Below are 16,797 nucleotides of genomic sequence, written 5' to 3'. Positions count from 1 at the left end.
TTACATCCAGAATGCCTGCCTATATCTGAACATAAATATTTGTGTAATAATAACATATAAGAATAATCTCTATATTTAAATATGCCAAAGTCTAAGGATGATGGAAATACATTGAAGCAGGCATCCCAAAAGCTGGGGCCTCAAGCCCCGGCCAAACAGCCAAGAAAGGCTCTTCTTCTGGCGTTGCCTCAGGTAGAGTCGGCTTTCAGGCTGGCACGTTCCACTGCTCACTCACAGTTAGCTTTCAGTCAACACCAGAGTCTTTATCCACACAGATGGGAGTTGTCATATTTTTCCCATTTTATCTTTTGTAGTTGATTTTTTAAAATTAAAAGCAGACAACTATATTGTTACCTGTATTAAATTTTTATCTAGTAGACACAGCATTATACTTTGGCCTGTCCAGATATTTTAAGCCCGTCAGAGTATTCCTTGTCTCTTCCAATGCCCACCAGCTGGAGACCCATTTGGTATTTTATCAGTATCACATCCGAATTACTGGTAAACTGCTGATCAAAACACATCACAGAAAGTGCCCTACAGTGGCTACTAAGCCCTTCTGGTTGAAATTCTTCCGTTCATGAGCACTTACTGATGGTCAAAAGTCAAAAAAGACTTTAAACCAGTCATTTAACCATTTAGCTGCACTGTTGCAGCCCACATTTCTCAAGGATGTTTTGGGACTTTGTTAAATGTCTTGCTAAAATCCAAATACATTCATTCTTTTGACCAAATTCTCATGATTTCCTGTTACTTATTCTAAGTGGATCTGTGCTGCCTCTTGGAGATCACTGCTTCACTTCTAAGTGCTTATAAACCACTAAAGTAGGTTATATGCTTTTCTAAAATTTTGCTCAGGATTGATAAATTCAGTGGTCTAGGATTTAAAGACAGGCTCTAACACACAAACCTTTGCAGCCATGCACCTGCCTGATCTTCCTACATTATTGGGTTGGTTGGACCCAAAGCATAGCCCAACCTAATTCAAGCACACATGCATCTAGTTCCTGCTGAGGTCCTGTGACATGTGGGACACTTGCTAGAGGCTGTGAGCATCTGATCACGTTCCCTGAGCAGGAAGTGTGTTGGTAGCTGGGGCAGAGAGAGTGTGGGGCACCATTTCATATGGCATAGAAAGAGGCTGAATGATCAAATGGAGAGGCGGGTGGTCCATTGCAGAGTCAAGTCCAACCCACAGCAGGCCCATGCCAGACTTTCAAATCCAAAGGAGGCCACCCAGAAAGCAGAGCAAGTACAAACAAGTTGAAACATCGGGGAGCCACGAGGAGCAGAGCTGAATGAGAGGGTGGGTCAGGAGTAACTCCTGAGTCAGCTCTATCTTGCTTCTAGCCAATACTTGGCATGACAGAGGGGGGGGCTGCCTGCCAGAAGGAAATGAGAAGTTTAGTAAGAGTCAGTCCTGCTTAAATGCCTGACATTGTCAGCATAAAAAGGAAAACTATGTTGGCATTAAAATCCATGCATATTTATTTAGGTTAGAATTTAGGATAGTAATACCATATTTATTTAGGTTAGAATTTAGGATAGTAATACCCAAGTGTCTTCTGTATGACAAGCACTGTTGTTTATTAATCCTCCTAACAGTGCCACTGTGAAGTATGCCTATGGTTCCTATTTCACAGATGAAGAAACCGAGGCCATGCAATTTGCAGAAATTCACACAATTAACAGGTGAGATTTGAACTAGGCAAATATGACCCCAAAGTTGGTACTTGTAATTCCTATCCATTACAGCCCCATAGAATGAAAAGGAATTCTTTACATAAAATAATTACTATACTTCCTTGTCCATGATAAGGTGTGAAACATCTTAACTAAACACCTTATATGCTCCTTCTTGGACCTTGTCATCAGTTTCAGTGGCAAAGAGTTAAGCAGAGTTCAGCAGGAGGGCAGAAAAAATAGGTTTTCTTAATTTTCCAGGGCAAACCTTTATAATGTACCTTTATGATTTTTATCACAGAAGAACTTTTAAACAAGTAAATCCAAAGTTAATATAAAAAATTCAAGGTGAAACACTTAACCCATTTGGGTTATCTGTATTTTTGCTCCCATTTATTCTGATAAGTTTTAACTGTTTATCTAAATGTGTACATTTTTGTTATAATAATGAGCTCTCAATTCTCCCTCTGGCTACTTCTGGTTGTCTGTCTACTCCTTATCTTCATAATAAGGACACTTTATAGTTCTCTCTGCAAATGGAGTGTCATCTAACAGGGTGCTAATGATTTATTTTGAAAGAGACAATGTATCTAAAAATTAACTAGATTAAATCAGTCTTTACTTTCATTTTAAAAGGAAAGTTTATTCATTCCTAATGTTCCGTACACATCTGTACTTGGAAATTTCATTTCAGACACAAATGAATAGATTATATCTCCCAAAGCAAAAAGATCTTGATTAACTAAAACAGTACACATTTACTTTAGCATTAAGTCTGGCTGGCTAATTCCACAGGATCAAACATTGCACTTAACTTGTGTCAGCTGGGATCAGGGTAAAGGTATTTCACGCGTCATACATTTTGCTTCAGCACACACTTAATTCCCTAACAATATTCAATTTCACATTTAAAAAGCAAATCAGTCATTAATTCCTTAACAAATATAATAAATGTCTACCTTTGATTGAAAAGTTTCAAATAAAATAATGAAACTACAGATTTTTCAACAACCGCTTAGCTAAATAAATGTTGCCAATATAGGTTTAGACAGATTACAAAACAATACAGGTACACATAAGTCACACATTACAGCATCTAAACTGGAAAAATATTACAGAATGGTGGCATGCAAGTATTTTACATTTTTAAATGCAATAAAGAATGCTCATTTGTTTCCCTTGAATAGATGAAACAGAATTAAGATAAAGGCTTAATTAAAATATAAATATTCCATGTGGAGTTGTATTTTTTTGGGAAAAAAAAAACACCAAAGTGGCAGAGATAAAAATTTTAGGTCAGAACAATTTCTTTCTTAACTAAAGATTGTCACTGGCAACATTTGCTAATAAAATACAATTTCTTAAAATGCACATTTCCTTCCATCTCATTTCATCATATAGCCAGTTCCCATCTACCCACATTTAGATTATCCATGGGGAATTTTTAATAGTGGGCCAGCTTCTCTCAACTGCACATGTACTTCTGATTGGCTTCTCTGTTATCCAATCAATATGCTCTCAGAAACACACACACACACACACACACACACACACACACACACACACACTCTGTCTCTCAAACCTTAAACAAAAACCTATGAAAAACATGCTGTTTACTGTGCTCAAGTTTCCTTCTCTGCATTTCCCCCTTTCCACCGTCAACCCTGAGGAGAAAAAATTAGGTATTTAAAAATATCCTTTCAGAAAAGGCTGTTCCTCAAGAACTATGCTGAAGATGAACAGACAACTAACAGGGAAGTTCAGACCTGTTCCTCTGAACAAAAATCTTCCGAAGAGAGATGAAACTGCAAAGGAAACATCTCAGAACCACGGGATCGGATCGTAATGTTCGAGGAGCTGGGAAGGGCCTAGGAGAGCACCTACTCCACTCACTTCATTCTCCGGATGAAATGAAGACAAGATCGATGGAAGTCTTGCCCAAAGCCACACACAGCTGATAGCCAAATCAGTATTGTTTTCCAAAAATACCACATGGTGGCAAATGGAGTTTTTTTTTTTTTTTGGAGCTGGAGGACAATTTAATTCAAGCAACATTTATTAAGCACCTATTGTATACAAGGCACCTTACTAGATTCTACTGAGGGCACAAAGTTCGATGAGATAGTTGCTGCCTCCAAGTGCTTATGAAAAGTCCCATGAGGCCATGTTTCAAGATCTTTCTCCACAGAAAATAATACTGGGCAGGGCTAAGGTTGCTGGTGATCACAAAACAGCTGCTGCCCAGGAGAGCTGCTATCACAAGTGCACCCTGAAGACAGTCTTTCTCTTAGCCCTCTGTCACCCCTCGGGTCATAGCCTGTCTCACCCTGAGAGGTGACAGAGCTGATAGGAGGGCAGCAGTGCCCAGACCCTCTCCTCAAATCACTGTTTCCTTCCCCCAGGTGTCCAGCCTTAGGCTCTCAGCAAGGGTCCTGACCGCATCCCAAAGAACCACCAGAGTGACTCAGGAACACTCCCGACCACACACATCACTGGGATGTAACACCCACTGCCCCCACCAACCACCTGTCCTGTGTCAATGTGAAAAATGAAGTAATTCCAGTCCCTGACGTCATACTCATGCCTCTATTTGCCATACTCATTACTCAAAACATGAGGAAGGTGTAATTGTTGCTCAGAAGAAAACAGATTCAAGAGGCAGTGGAAAACATTAGTGAAGAGATGATAAAAATGACCTCCCACTTTTGTATAATCCTGTCGAGTATAGTATTTTCATCTTACTATCTTATTATGCCCTCACCACAACTCTGTGAGGTAGTTAGTGAAGATATTATTCCCATTATAATATAGCTGAATAAGCTTGGACTTGAGAGGCTAAGTGGCTTGCCTCAAAGTCACCCAGCTAAGAAAGCATGGAGCCAAGTGTCCAGGTTTCTTGACTCCAAATCCAGTGCTCTTCCCCCTGTACAGTCTGTAACTGGCAGGCAATTAAATGAATTGCCCATGATCGTATACCTGCTAAGTGTTGGTGATGGAATTAGGAGTCAGTCTCTAATCTGTCAGTATGGTGCCCATTCACCATACCAACCAGCAAAGCCAGTGTGCTCAGAATGACTGCCACGGACGATACCAGAGAAATTTCTAGCCTCCTTCACCTTCCCCCAAGTCAATGATGCATCACAAAACTGGGACAACCTCTGGTACCCGTGCAGTCTTTCTAGAGCTGTACCCAGAGGCAGTTTCCCAGTTTAGGCCCTGGAACTCCACCTCCATTCACCCACTGAATAGTCAATCACTGATGTTATCAGCAGTTGGGAAAGACATAAGCTAAGCAGAGCTTACTTCTGCCATTACGCAAGTTAAAACCTCTCATTTCCATCTTCCTTCTCCACCTCACTCAGCCTCTTCACTTTACCCAACTCCTGAACCACAAACAAAATCCAATCTAATCCAGAGTTGGTAGCAAGAAACAAGGAATCGTCCTGGGTTCTGGGTACTTTTTTCTTTCTAGTTTGTTGCAGGGGGGATGGGGGTGGGGGGGTGGGGGTAGGGGGGATGGTCATGTGATTTTCATCCAGAGGGCTCAGCCTGACACTCCCATCATTCTCACACCTTCTCTTTGCAAGTGTCTCAGTCCTTTAGTTTTGAAGGTGGTACAGTATGTGATGGGGAGACTTGAAATGAGGTACAACAAGGGAAAACTGCTACTGGAAGGCAGAGCTAAAACATTTAATCTTCGTTCTCTGCTCATTAAAATGAAAGTAGCTATTACTACATCATTAGTGTACGAGAGGAAGGAACCTTCAGGATCATGACTTAAAACCTGATTCCAGAAAGAGTTCCACTGAGTACAGGTAATGTACCACAGAACCTAGTATTCACATCTTACTGCCCCTGCCCGTTTTTGCTGATGCTATAAATACTTGCACTAAAGATGGTGTCTGCTTTGTAAAAAGGCACTCTACCCTCAAAGTCCAAGAAACACGTATCAAATTATATCAATCCAGAGCTTTGTACTTCCTCTGTCTCCTTCACAGTGACTAAGAGAGGGCTAAGTACATCATGGTCACGAAAAAGGAAAATATCTGCAAGCTCTTTTGTGAATTTAAAGGGCCACCTTACATTTACAGCATGCTGATGCTTACTCAACACCAGGTTTCAAGTGTGAGGGGCTGAAAGGTTCTCGTGGCAGTTACTCAGAGCACACTGGTTTCCCTAAGTGCTGGTGCCCTGCCAGGGACCACATTTCTGTCTGGAAGAGAAGCTGCTGTTGTTTCTACCTGGAGTGCTGGCCTTCCCTTAGGGAAACTGTTTTGAGGAACATAGGCATTTGGGATTTCTGAATTTTGAAATGGAGATGGGCTTTTACTGTGCAATGAACTGTGCACTCTCAGACAGGTGAGCTGCACATGCCCCTCCAGGTTAGTGACTCTCGCCTAATGGAGGCCTGTAGCAATGCTGAAAGGGGTATAAGGGAAGTGGGACTAGGAGACAGCATCTCCCTTCAATCAGTTGTCCAGGTTTAGCCAAATAGCTTCCTCCAGTATTTGGCGATCTTTATGTACAAAATATGTATACACATTTGTATGGTATACCCTAACACAGATGGAAGGACGGGGCTGGATTGCGTTGATGAAGATGAAAGAGCTTCTACTTATACACTTTAGGCATATGGAGAGATTTGGGGCTGAAACAATGAAATGATTTCAAGGTTTCTAATATTTATTCACTAAGGTTACTGTCCATACATGCTATAAAATTTGGTGGTTGGCAAACTTAAAGTCCAGGGAGTGACTTCACATTAACCTGGGCCTGCAGCAACTCTAAAAATGACAAGGGACATGGAGCTGGGGAGAGAGCACGCCCTTCCATCAGATGTCCAGATGTAGCCAAATACCCAGTTAGATATTAGTTAGATATTTGGCCACACACACACACACACACACACACACACACACATTTATTTACATGAGGCCCTACAGAGATGAAAGGGATTTAATCATGCTGATGACGATGAAACAGCTTCCATTACACACTTCCATAAGATGGGGGATGCACTGCTGGACTACTGACACGACCTCCAGACTTCCAGAATTCATCTCCGAAAAGCCACCTTTCAGGAGTCATGTGATACAAAGCTGCAGGCCCAGGAGAGTGATCATGACCTGATATGGGCCTGTACAGGTCTACAAGAGGGAAGGAGGTGGCCTGAGGAGAGATTATCTCCCTTCAATCAGATGTCCAGATGTCGCCAAATATCTCAACATAGTATTTGGCAAGACGTAGATGTATAAAAATATTTTATATACATTATGCACCACCATGATCATGAATGAGCTTCTACGTGCCCACTTTGGGCAGATGGAGAGATGAAGTCCTAGGCTAATTAAGTTATTTATAGGATCCCAAAATGTAAGTTTATTTTCTAATAGTTATCTTTAACATAAGGATACTCATGTGAATACTCATGAAAATGTCACCTTTCAAGCTACTTTTAAAACACAGGTAATACTAAGATAAAATGATTAGTAATAAATATTTGATTTCATAGACTCTATTACATGTAACCCAACTATTTTACAAGCTGAAATAGTGCTAAATTTTGATAATACCCCATTATCTTACTTTAATACTATCAACAACTGCAGCACAGTTACAATCAAATTCTGATTTTTTTCTTTCTTGCTTTTGCCAGCGTTTATCAGAAGCTGCTTCAGCCCCCAGTCTACATACAGCACTTGGGGGCCGCAGAAGACACTCTGTAGAATCCAAGATTTCTTTGGGGTAAAGGTAAGAAAGACAGTGAATGAGAAAAGAAAGGAAAAAGCCTTACTAGAAGGGGCATGCCAGGGACTCAGCACTTAAATATATCTGCATTGAATCTAAAATGATAGGAGAGAGACTGAGAAATGTTTTCCCCTTTGGCAACATGGTAACCAAAACTTATGTACACTCCAAAAAATTGTATACGTTGCTGATGAATGTTTATAAACCAGCAACCTAGTGGAGAAAAGCCCTGATTTATAATATTTGATAACTTCCTTGGTATAAATACTCCCACCAGGGCCAATTCCAAACCAGCAACAAGAGGCCCCGAACTTGAGGTTGGAAGAGGTGTGAACCGCACACCATCACACAGTGTCTGCCACACAGACACAACAGGGCCAGCACTTTTGGGAGCCCAGAAAGCAGTAAAATCTTTGAGCACTACTTTTGTTTCTAATACAACATATTTAACTGTAAGTGTATGTCATTTAATTGTTATAATGGCTGTGTTCAACAATATGCAAAATTCTTGAAAATTTAATCATCAGTCATCCTGTATAAGTTGGCTCCAACCTTCCACAGCTAAGTGATTAGAAGGGAAGGTAAAAATCAGACTGAAAACCATTAAATAATATGCACTGTACTTTTTCTATAGATAGGGAGATGTAGTAAAAAAACAACAACCTAAAGACTTCAGAGTTCTAAAAATGTCAACATGTTCTGCTCATTAGTCCCTCACAAAAAAAGTAAAACATTCTCAAGAAAATGAGATGTTTCAAAGGATTTTAGAGCTACAGATGTGACTACTTGAAATACAGGTAAAGGTCTAATTTGAGAAAGGCTGCCTATCCTAAACGATTTCCATGTGCTTTACAAACTAACTAGAATAATATGTGAATTGTTTTACGTTAACTGGTTGTACTGCTCTCAAGCAACTCTGGGAACACTCAATTATTAAACAGATCCTGGACTGGACCCACCTTCTGCCGGAATCAGCACCTCTCTAGCTCCAGGTGTTGCCAGCACAAGGGAAGCCAACTTTGCCAAGGCTCAAATTACAGAGGCGAGAAAAAAGAGAATGAGCTGGAAGGACGGGAGGAGAGCAGGGAGTAAGCTACTTGTCAGAGTGCCACCAATGACAGCCTTGGGCAGCGAGTTAGCAAAGACCTGTTTCCTTAGTGCAGGTTTCGAGTTGCGCTTCTGGGTTAGAAGATTAATGCTCACTGTCGTGCAATCATCTCAGTTGTGCTTTCCCGGCTCTCATTCTTGAGATGACAAACACCTGGGTAAGTGATAATTCACATTTTTTTCCTGACGTTTGCAAATGTCTGGATGGATCATGCCACGTAGACAAAAATCTGTATAATTAACTCGAACGTTCTCATTTCATCCTGTGATCTTGCTACACTAAAGAAAAAGCAATAAATGCCTCTAAAATGTGCCAAAATAATGCAGTTGTGTGTATCAGACAGCCTTGATTAAGGTGCAATCATTATTGTTTTATTTGGGCATGTACTGTTTTAAAAGTCTTCCTCTTACCAATCTTTAAAAATAACCATCATGTCTGGAAAACTTTCAGACAGTTTTGTGAAAAGTTATCCATCAGAGAGTCATGTTAAAGATTGCATTTATGGTGAATAATCAGTGAAGGTAGATGTAGCAGTTCATTTTGCTGCCTGTGAGTCTGGCTGGAAGCTATATTTGTGGGTTAATAACCATTTTATTTACTTATTTAGTAAGGCTGTGTTAAAGTATCATAATGCTGTCTTGTTTTTATAAAGATGACACCACTGATTTCTGATCAGCGGGCGCATTTGCATTTAGTGACATTTCTGGAACTCAGAGAAGTTGTGCTAAGTTGAGTCACATTTTCTCATCCAGTGAAAGATTGGCAATACTAACTTCCTCTGTAGTCAGCAGAATACTTCTGATGTACTTAGCCTAACTCAAAGCCATGCATGTAAACAGAGATAGGCTTCTATCATAATCACAGTTACAAACACACTTATATACTAAACTCCTTGCAGTGGTTTAAAAAAAAAGTCTATGTAACAAAGTAACACAACCCAACACGAAAGCTGTGAAATCATTTTCCACTGCTGTCATCCTCTACAGATCCACACATGTCCACAGGTGCAAGTTGCCAGAGGTGCCCATGAGCAAATAAAACTACTGTGTATCTTAAAAAACCCAAGATAAATAAGGAGTGCTAAAAAAGAATAACAACTAAATTATTAGTTGTGTGGTTAACGAAAATGAACGACCTTTGATAAAATGGTCCCGGTGGGAAAGGAGAAGAGTTTTTGTTCATTTTTAAACGGCTGCCGTGGTGAACCTTTACTTCTTGTAGAAATTTACCTTCGGTCTCCTTCAACTCGCCTTTTACGAACTAGATAAAAAAGAAATAAAGGTTAAAAAGACAAAGTGAAGGAATACTCCTTAAATTTCAGAGAAACAACATTAATCACAGAGAATAACAATCCCACACCCTTGAAGATACGGTTATCTTAAATTTCAATACTCAATTATTTACCGGATTATTCTATCACTCCCAATAATGATAGAAAAATACAGTGTCTTATGAGATGTGCATTTAAATAAACTTATGTCTGATAGTTCAGAATTTGGATGTTAGCACTTTCCCATTTCTATGGAGAAGGTCCAGAATAGATCCACAATGGAGTGAACTTCTAAGTAATTTCTGGGTCACTCATCCACAGCCCACATTCTCAGCTTCTGCGCAGCCCAGTCACCAACTGGCTTTAACCAATGCTGCAGGATGACACATTCACAATCTGTTAATTCTGATTATAGCCTGAAGACCAAGAGGGTCTGCTACTGGAAGTCAAAATTTCTAAGCCTGTTTTAAATAAAACCTCCTAAGAATCAACTGCCAAGGGAGGGGTGATTCAGATGGCAAGCAAACTGAGATTAGAAGTTACCTGGCTGCCCATTCCCAGCATCTGCAAGCCAATTCTTCCCTCTTTCACTCCTCCACCTGCAGGCTCTTCTGATGGGTAGGAGGAAGGCTTCCTGAACTTGGCAAAAATGGTGCCCTGGATGTGGTCCTGCCCCATTTCTCCTCTTTAAATGGCCCAGCCTACTGAAGGTGAAGCCCACAGCTATTGCTCCTGGGCTCAGGATTGCCTCCCGGTTACTTCAGACCCCTTGTGTGGTATGCCTATTTTCCTTTGGCCTCCATGTTGTTCAGCTGTGGGCCCCCTCTGCTTTTCCTAGATGCCTCCCACCTGTTGCCTCCACCCTTCCCCAAAGATCCATTTGCTGGGATGCTGTTTCCTCAGCCTCTGCGCCCCGAAGGCAAGAGCTGCCACATGCCTGGCCAGCCACTAGATGCCACACACTGCACCTTGGCTGGGCCTCAGGGTCTTGGCTAAGCATGTGTGGACAGGCAGCTGGACACTAACCTTTATCTGCCCCCTTCTATCTTAAGCTTCTGCCTCGTCCACTATCTGAATCCTCCCCATGGCCAGCACTACTTGGTGGAATAGTGTGCCCAGTTCCCCTGTCTAAGGTCTGGCATTCTGACCCTGAACTTCAAACAGGGGACTGAAGCCTGCTATGGATGACTGCTGGCCAAGTGGACTGTCTGCACCCCCATGTCCTTTTGCCATGCTGCTTCAGGTGGCTGGGATGACCCCAGATCGAGCCTTTCCAATCTGTCCCATTCTTCTGTACTGCAGTTGACTAGGACATGCTCCACCTCATTCTAACAGAAGAAATGCCACAGATTCTCAGCAAAGAGTGGACAGCAGGAAAGATTAAGGAGAGGCCTACTGAAAAAGCTACTTCTGAGTTTACCTTCATATCATAGTTCCATTAATTCATTCCACGTGTAAATTACCAAAGTATCATACATAGCCATATTTAAACCTAAGTACAGGGCACCGTCAGGACTCAAACGTAAGTGAACTGGGAATTTCCATATCACTGTGTCCATCCACCTTCTGGTGTGGATAACAACAAAGGGCAATTACATGTAATAAAGTAAGTAAAGGAGATGTAACACATAAAGGAAACCAAGCACAAATCACAGGCTGTCTGGAAAACAGAACAAACCATTCTTGAGAGAGAGCTACAACAGAACTTAAACACTGTGATGATGAGGAGGGTTCCTGTGACCATGGAACGGCGTGCCTTTGCTGACGGGCCAGCACTGAAGGCCAGTGGAATGGAGAGGTGTTATATGTGAAGTGGAGAAATGCACGATCATCACGCTTTTCTAAGAGCTAACAGCATGTATTATGGTTGCATTACCCAAGTCATTATTCTTTGTGATGGCAGCTGCCACCCTTGTTCGTGGTCCTTGCTTGGTAAACTGATATCCAAATTTGAGGATCCTTGAATTCTCCTCGAGCATCTGGGCAATTTCCATCTCTACAGCTGTTCCCAATTGCTGTCTCTGGTCACAGGTGCAGACACATACATGGCATGACAAGAAGAAAGAGGAAAGAGTTACTTGTGTGGGAAAGATTCATGGCTACTTGTTGGACAAAAAAAGCAAAGAGGCAAAAATCTCCAACTGAATGGGCAAAGTAGCTGGACATATTTTCTCCCCTGTCCTCCTTTGCTCCCTGCTGAGAAGCAAAACCCGACAGTCAAATCTACTAGCATGCTAACCTGAGAAGATTAAGCCAATAATTTATGAAGGAAATGATGACACCAGATGTAAAATTACAGCAAAACTACTACTTGGTGTGTGTAATTTACCTCCCCCCAGTATCTGTACTTCAAACAGGTATTTTTAAATAGTGAAACTGTCTTGCAGCCATCAATATGATTGATGAATTTTCTATTCTGGGATCCATACCCAAAAATAATTGAAGACCATCAATAACTGTGTCATTCTCTCTCAGGAGAGTCTTACTCGGAGATTCTCAAGAGGCTTTACTGCGGTCTGAACCCCAGCCAGGTGAGTTCTCAAACACCAAAGGGGCTCCTGGGCTACAGAAAAAAACCCCGAGTGTTTTATGTTTCTGAAAAGAGGATTTGTTTGTCTTTTAAGTTGAGACACAGAATAATACAAATATTAAAAGGAGATTTTTAAAAATGGTGACATGTAAAACTAAGAATTTAAAATTAACTTTAAGGGACACAGTATATTTTTTCATAATATATACATTAAGTATTTTAAAGTAAAATACAGGCTTGTTTAGAAAAAAACAAAGGAAGTGTATAAAATATAAAAGCTCCCTTTCCCTAATATTCCCATTCCCCAGAGGAAGCCAGTTTAGCATATAGTATGTAGTCTTTAAACATTTTCTATGCATTCACATATCTATGTAATCTCTTCTACATGTATGATTTTTTTTCACAGAAATGGATTCTACTAGCATATTGTCTGAAATAGGTTTTCATTTTTCATTTAACATTAGTCCCACCTTTTCATGTTGGTAAATATTCGTTTACCTCATCCAATAGCAGAGCATTCCATTATAGTTATGAATCATAATTTACATAGCCAGGTCCTAGGGACTGACTGGTACATTGCCTTCCATGTCTACCTTGCAGACAATGCTGCAGGGATCTTCCCTTGCACACACACTAGATGCTGGTGAGTTTCTGCCAGTGCACCTGGAGGGCAAATTTTGGCTGGGTCCAAAAGTAAGCATGTTTTAATTTTAGATACATTACTAAGTTACCCTCCAAGGTTATGACAATTTTTACTCCTGCTAATAGTGTTTGAGAGTTACTGTTTCCCCTACCATAAGCAGCACGGTATATTACCAGTCTTTTCACCTTTGTCGATGTAGTAGGTGCAACTTATATTTCACTTGTATACATTTAATAGCTTTAATTTGCTTTTCTCAAATTATGAATAAGAACAATTTTCTCATGCATTTGTGTTTCTTTTTTGGGAAACTACTAATATCTGTGATTTGTCCATTTTTCTCCCAGGTTACATACAGTTCCTGGATATTTTTTATTGACTTGTAAATTTCTTATCTATTAGGAAATTAGCTCTTTGCCATATTTGCTGAAAATACTTTGATCAATTTGTCTTTCTTTTGGAGTACTATAAAGGCCTTTATATGGTCATATGGTCAAATTCATCAATCTATATTTTATGTCATGTTTAGAAATTCTCTACTGATGTTTTTCCAATTGTTTTATGATTTTGCATATTGTAATAGTTAAACCTTGATTTCATCTGAGATGAATTTTAGTATAGGAATTAAAATAGAACATGAAATTTATTTTGTTCCAAAATGCTAGCAAATTTCCCTACCATCTATTACTTAATTTTTCCCTCCATCATTTGAAGTAACACTTTGCTGCAAAATTCTCAGGTATACTTGAGTGTTTCTGGACTCTATTACTCTGCCAGTCTACTTCTGTGCCAGTATCATGCAATTGGATTGCTTTACAAAATATTTAAAAAATATATATATATATACCTTTTAAATTTGGAAAACTTAAGTATGGAATAGATAAAGGAGAAGAATGTATGAAGGAAGTTTTTTGTCCTAGGCAAGTTCTAGGGCTTTACGCTTTGCTCTTCATCTTTCTTTTCGTCCAACAACCTGCCAAACAAGTCTCTTACCAAAATATTCACAAAATGTGGTACTTCCAGTAAGACAACAGTTTCGAGAATGCACAGGGTAGAGATTAGCGTTCTAAGTAATGTGAGTCTATGGGAGGGAGAAGCAGCAAAAATGTAAGAGCTACTGACCTCATAGTTTCATAAGCAACTTTAAGTCATGACACACTTTCAGACAATGGGGCTGTATTAAGGACCGAGACCCAAGCTAAGGTTGGGACTGCCAGAGTTCCGGCTTATGCCCCTGGACTGGGCAAAGGGGTTCTACCCACTGGCAGCAAGAGCTTATGGTGCACTGACTGAGAGGGAAGATAAACAGTCTCTTTACTTCCTCACAAATCTCAAGCTTTTGGAGTCCTGCACCTGGCAACTTGGAGGATGGCGTGCTGATGGTGATATAAACAAGCTGAAGAAAATTGTATTGGGAGGGGGCAGATAATAGAAGGGGATGAGGTAATATAACATAGAGCATCTTTCTTTCTCAGCCTGAATCTTTTTTCTTTGTTTGATTTGAGGTCTTTTGTGTTGTATAAACAGGGCAACACAGGGGCACCAAAACCTCCTATAACTGGGATAGTATGTTTCTCTTTTTTAAGCCATTAAATACAAAGAAAAAAGAAACAGAAGCCTGTGCATACATTTCTTAAGATAACTTTCTGTTTTTTCTTTAAGTAACCCCTTTTCCCTACTCAAATTTATTTAGCCATGAATATGCATAACGATTTGTTCTTCTCACAGGGTGCTCCGTTAAGTCATTGCGTGTTTTTACCTGGAGCCCGTGCAGGGGCAGGTTCTCAGCAGGCTTCCATTCTGGGGCAGGTGCCTGCTACAATGATGCCAAATGGGTCTCAGCTGCTGACCCCGCCTGAGGAAACTGTCTCAGAGATCAGTTTATCTCAAACCCTTCATTAGACACATGAGGAAACTGAGATTTACTTCTAACAGCCTGAGTCAGTGAACAAAATTGTGGGTGGGAATCAAGTATCAACTCTGAATTTCCTCATCCTTAGAAGAAAACAAAGAATTTTCCAGATCTAGAACTTAATTCTCTTTCTCGTTATAAGTAAAGAGATGTCATTTCAGAGGCATATTGGGGGACTAAAGTTGAAAAAGTAGGACTTCTGGTCAAGATGGTGGCACAGGCAAACATGGCTTGCTCCTTCACATAGGCACATCAAAATTATAACTAAAATACAGAACAACCATCACTCATAACTTTTAGAAACTGAGTTGAATGGAAGTCCGACAATGACAGAATTAAAGAAACCACATCCATCCAGACTGGTAGGAGGGGCGCAAATGTGGAACAGGCTGGTCCCTCACGCAAGTGTGGTGGATAAAAATTCAGGAGGGACATCTTGGGAATAAAGAGCCCCAGCCCCACACCAGGAACCCTAGCCCAGGGTTCCAGGGAGAGGAAAATAAGTCCCCACAACTTCTGGCTGCAAAAACCAGTGGGGATTGTGTTAGTGGAAGAAACTTCTGTAGCCCCAAGAAGTTCCTCTTAAAAACCTCACACACAGACTCACTCACTCAAAATCAACTCCTCTGAGTTCCAGCACCTGGGTGGCACCTTGAAAGGCATCAGTGGCATGCAGGGAGAAACTGAAGTGTCTGATATCAAGGTGAGCAGAGGCCATTGTTGCTTTTCTAAACCCTCCCCGAACTGAGCCAGGAGACTGGTGCTGTGTCTAAGATTCAATCAACTTGGCTAACACTGTTTGACCTGCCTTGAAGATCCCCAGAAACTCTACCCCACCTAGCTTACAAGGCCCACCCAAGCTACTTTTCCATATGAATGGCTGGTCTTGGCTGATGCTGCACACCTTCCTAAATCCTCTCAAAAAAGCAACCACTGGCCTCAGTGAGCCCCAGGCCCAGCACTAGCAGCAGCCAGCCTAGATTCACAGCTTGGCTTCTCCTGGGAATCTCCAAGCCCAGCATAAGTTGCAGCCATCTCAGATTCCTTTATAGCTCAGCCAGGATGGCCCAGGCAAAATACAGGTGAGGGCTGATGTTGGCCTGCACCACCCAGGAAACTACAGGGCCAGCGCACGCAGAAGACAGCTACAGACCACGTCAGGGAACCACCACTCTGCCTCTGCATAGCTGAGTATCCAAAGAGGGCGGAGGTTGGTGGTAAGTGGTCACAGCCAATACTTGCAGCTGACTGGCCTGGGTAAATCCCTCTCATTGATGTGCCAACAGCAACCAAGGCTCAACTACAAGAGGAAGGTGTACTCAGCCCACACAAAGGGTGCACCTCAGGTACCCAGCTGGGGTAATAGGGAAGGCCGTGCCACTGGACCTTACAGGACACCTACTACATTAGGCCACACTACCAAGACAGGGAGTCAAAGCAGCTCTACCTAATACATAGAAACAAACACAGGGAGGCTACCAAAATGAGGAGACAAAGAAACATGGCCCAAACGAAAGAACAAATCAATATTCCAGAAAAGGAGCTAAACAAAATGGAGATAAGTGATCTGTCAGATGCAGAGTTCAAAATACTGGTTATAAAGATGCTCAAGGAACTTAGTGAGGACCTCAGCAGCATAAAAAAGATCCAGTCAAAAACGAAGGATACACTAAATGGAATAAAGAACATTTACAGGGAAACAATAGTAGAGTGGATGAAGCCAAGTATCAAATCAATGATTTGGTACATAAGGAAGAAAAAACAACCAATCAGAACAAGACAAAGAAGTAAAAAAAAAAAAAAAAAAGAAAGAATAATCATATAAGCAGCCTCTGGGACAACTTCAGGAGATGCCAGAAAAGAAGAGAGAGAGCAAAAAAATTAACAATCTATTTGAAAAAATAAT

The 16,797-nt window shown here is 41.0% G+C and overlaps 1 protein-coding gene and 1 long non-coding RNA gene across 2 annotated transcripts in view; one reads left to right on the top strand and one right to left on the bottom strand.

Moving 5' to 3' along the window:
• Window positions 1-8,474, top strand: LOC118502170. The gene is made up of 2 exons (XR_004904866.1): window positions 1-1,495; window positions 1,532-8,474. It is a non-coding gene; the product is annotated as an uncharacterized LOC118502170 (long non-coding RNA).
• The window catches only part of TMOD2 (tropomodulin 2), a 55,815-nt gene continuing 41,955 nt past the window's right edge, over window positions 2,938-16,797 (bottom strand). The window contains exons 9-10 of the mRNA XM_028507278.2: window positions 11,686-11,830; window positions 2,938-9,799 (exon numbers count right to left, since the gene is read on the bottom strand). Coding sequence (XP_028363079.1) covers window positions 9,765-9,799; window positions 11,686-11,830 — 180 coding nt within the window. The 3' untranslated portion in view covers window positions 2,938-9,764. The remainder of the gene's footprint in view (window positions 9,800-11,685; window positions 11,831-16,797) is intronic.

The sequence above is a fragment of the Phyllostomus discolor genome, chromosome 1, assembly GCF_004126475.2.
Source record: "Phyllostomus discolor isolate MPI-MPIP mPhyDis1 chromosome 1, mPhyDis1.pri.v3, whole genome shotgun sequence".
NCBI classification, from domain to species: Eukaryota; Metazoa; Chordata; class Mammalia; order Chiroptera; family Phyllostomidae; genus Phyllostomus; species Phyllostomus discolor.
Note: the sequence above shows the minus strand (reverse complement) of the source record. Positions and strands in the feature narration are given on the sequence as shown.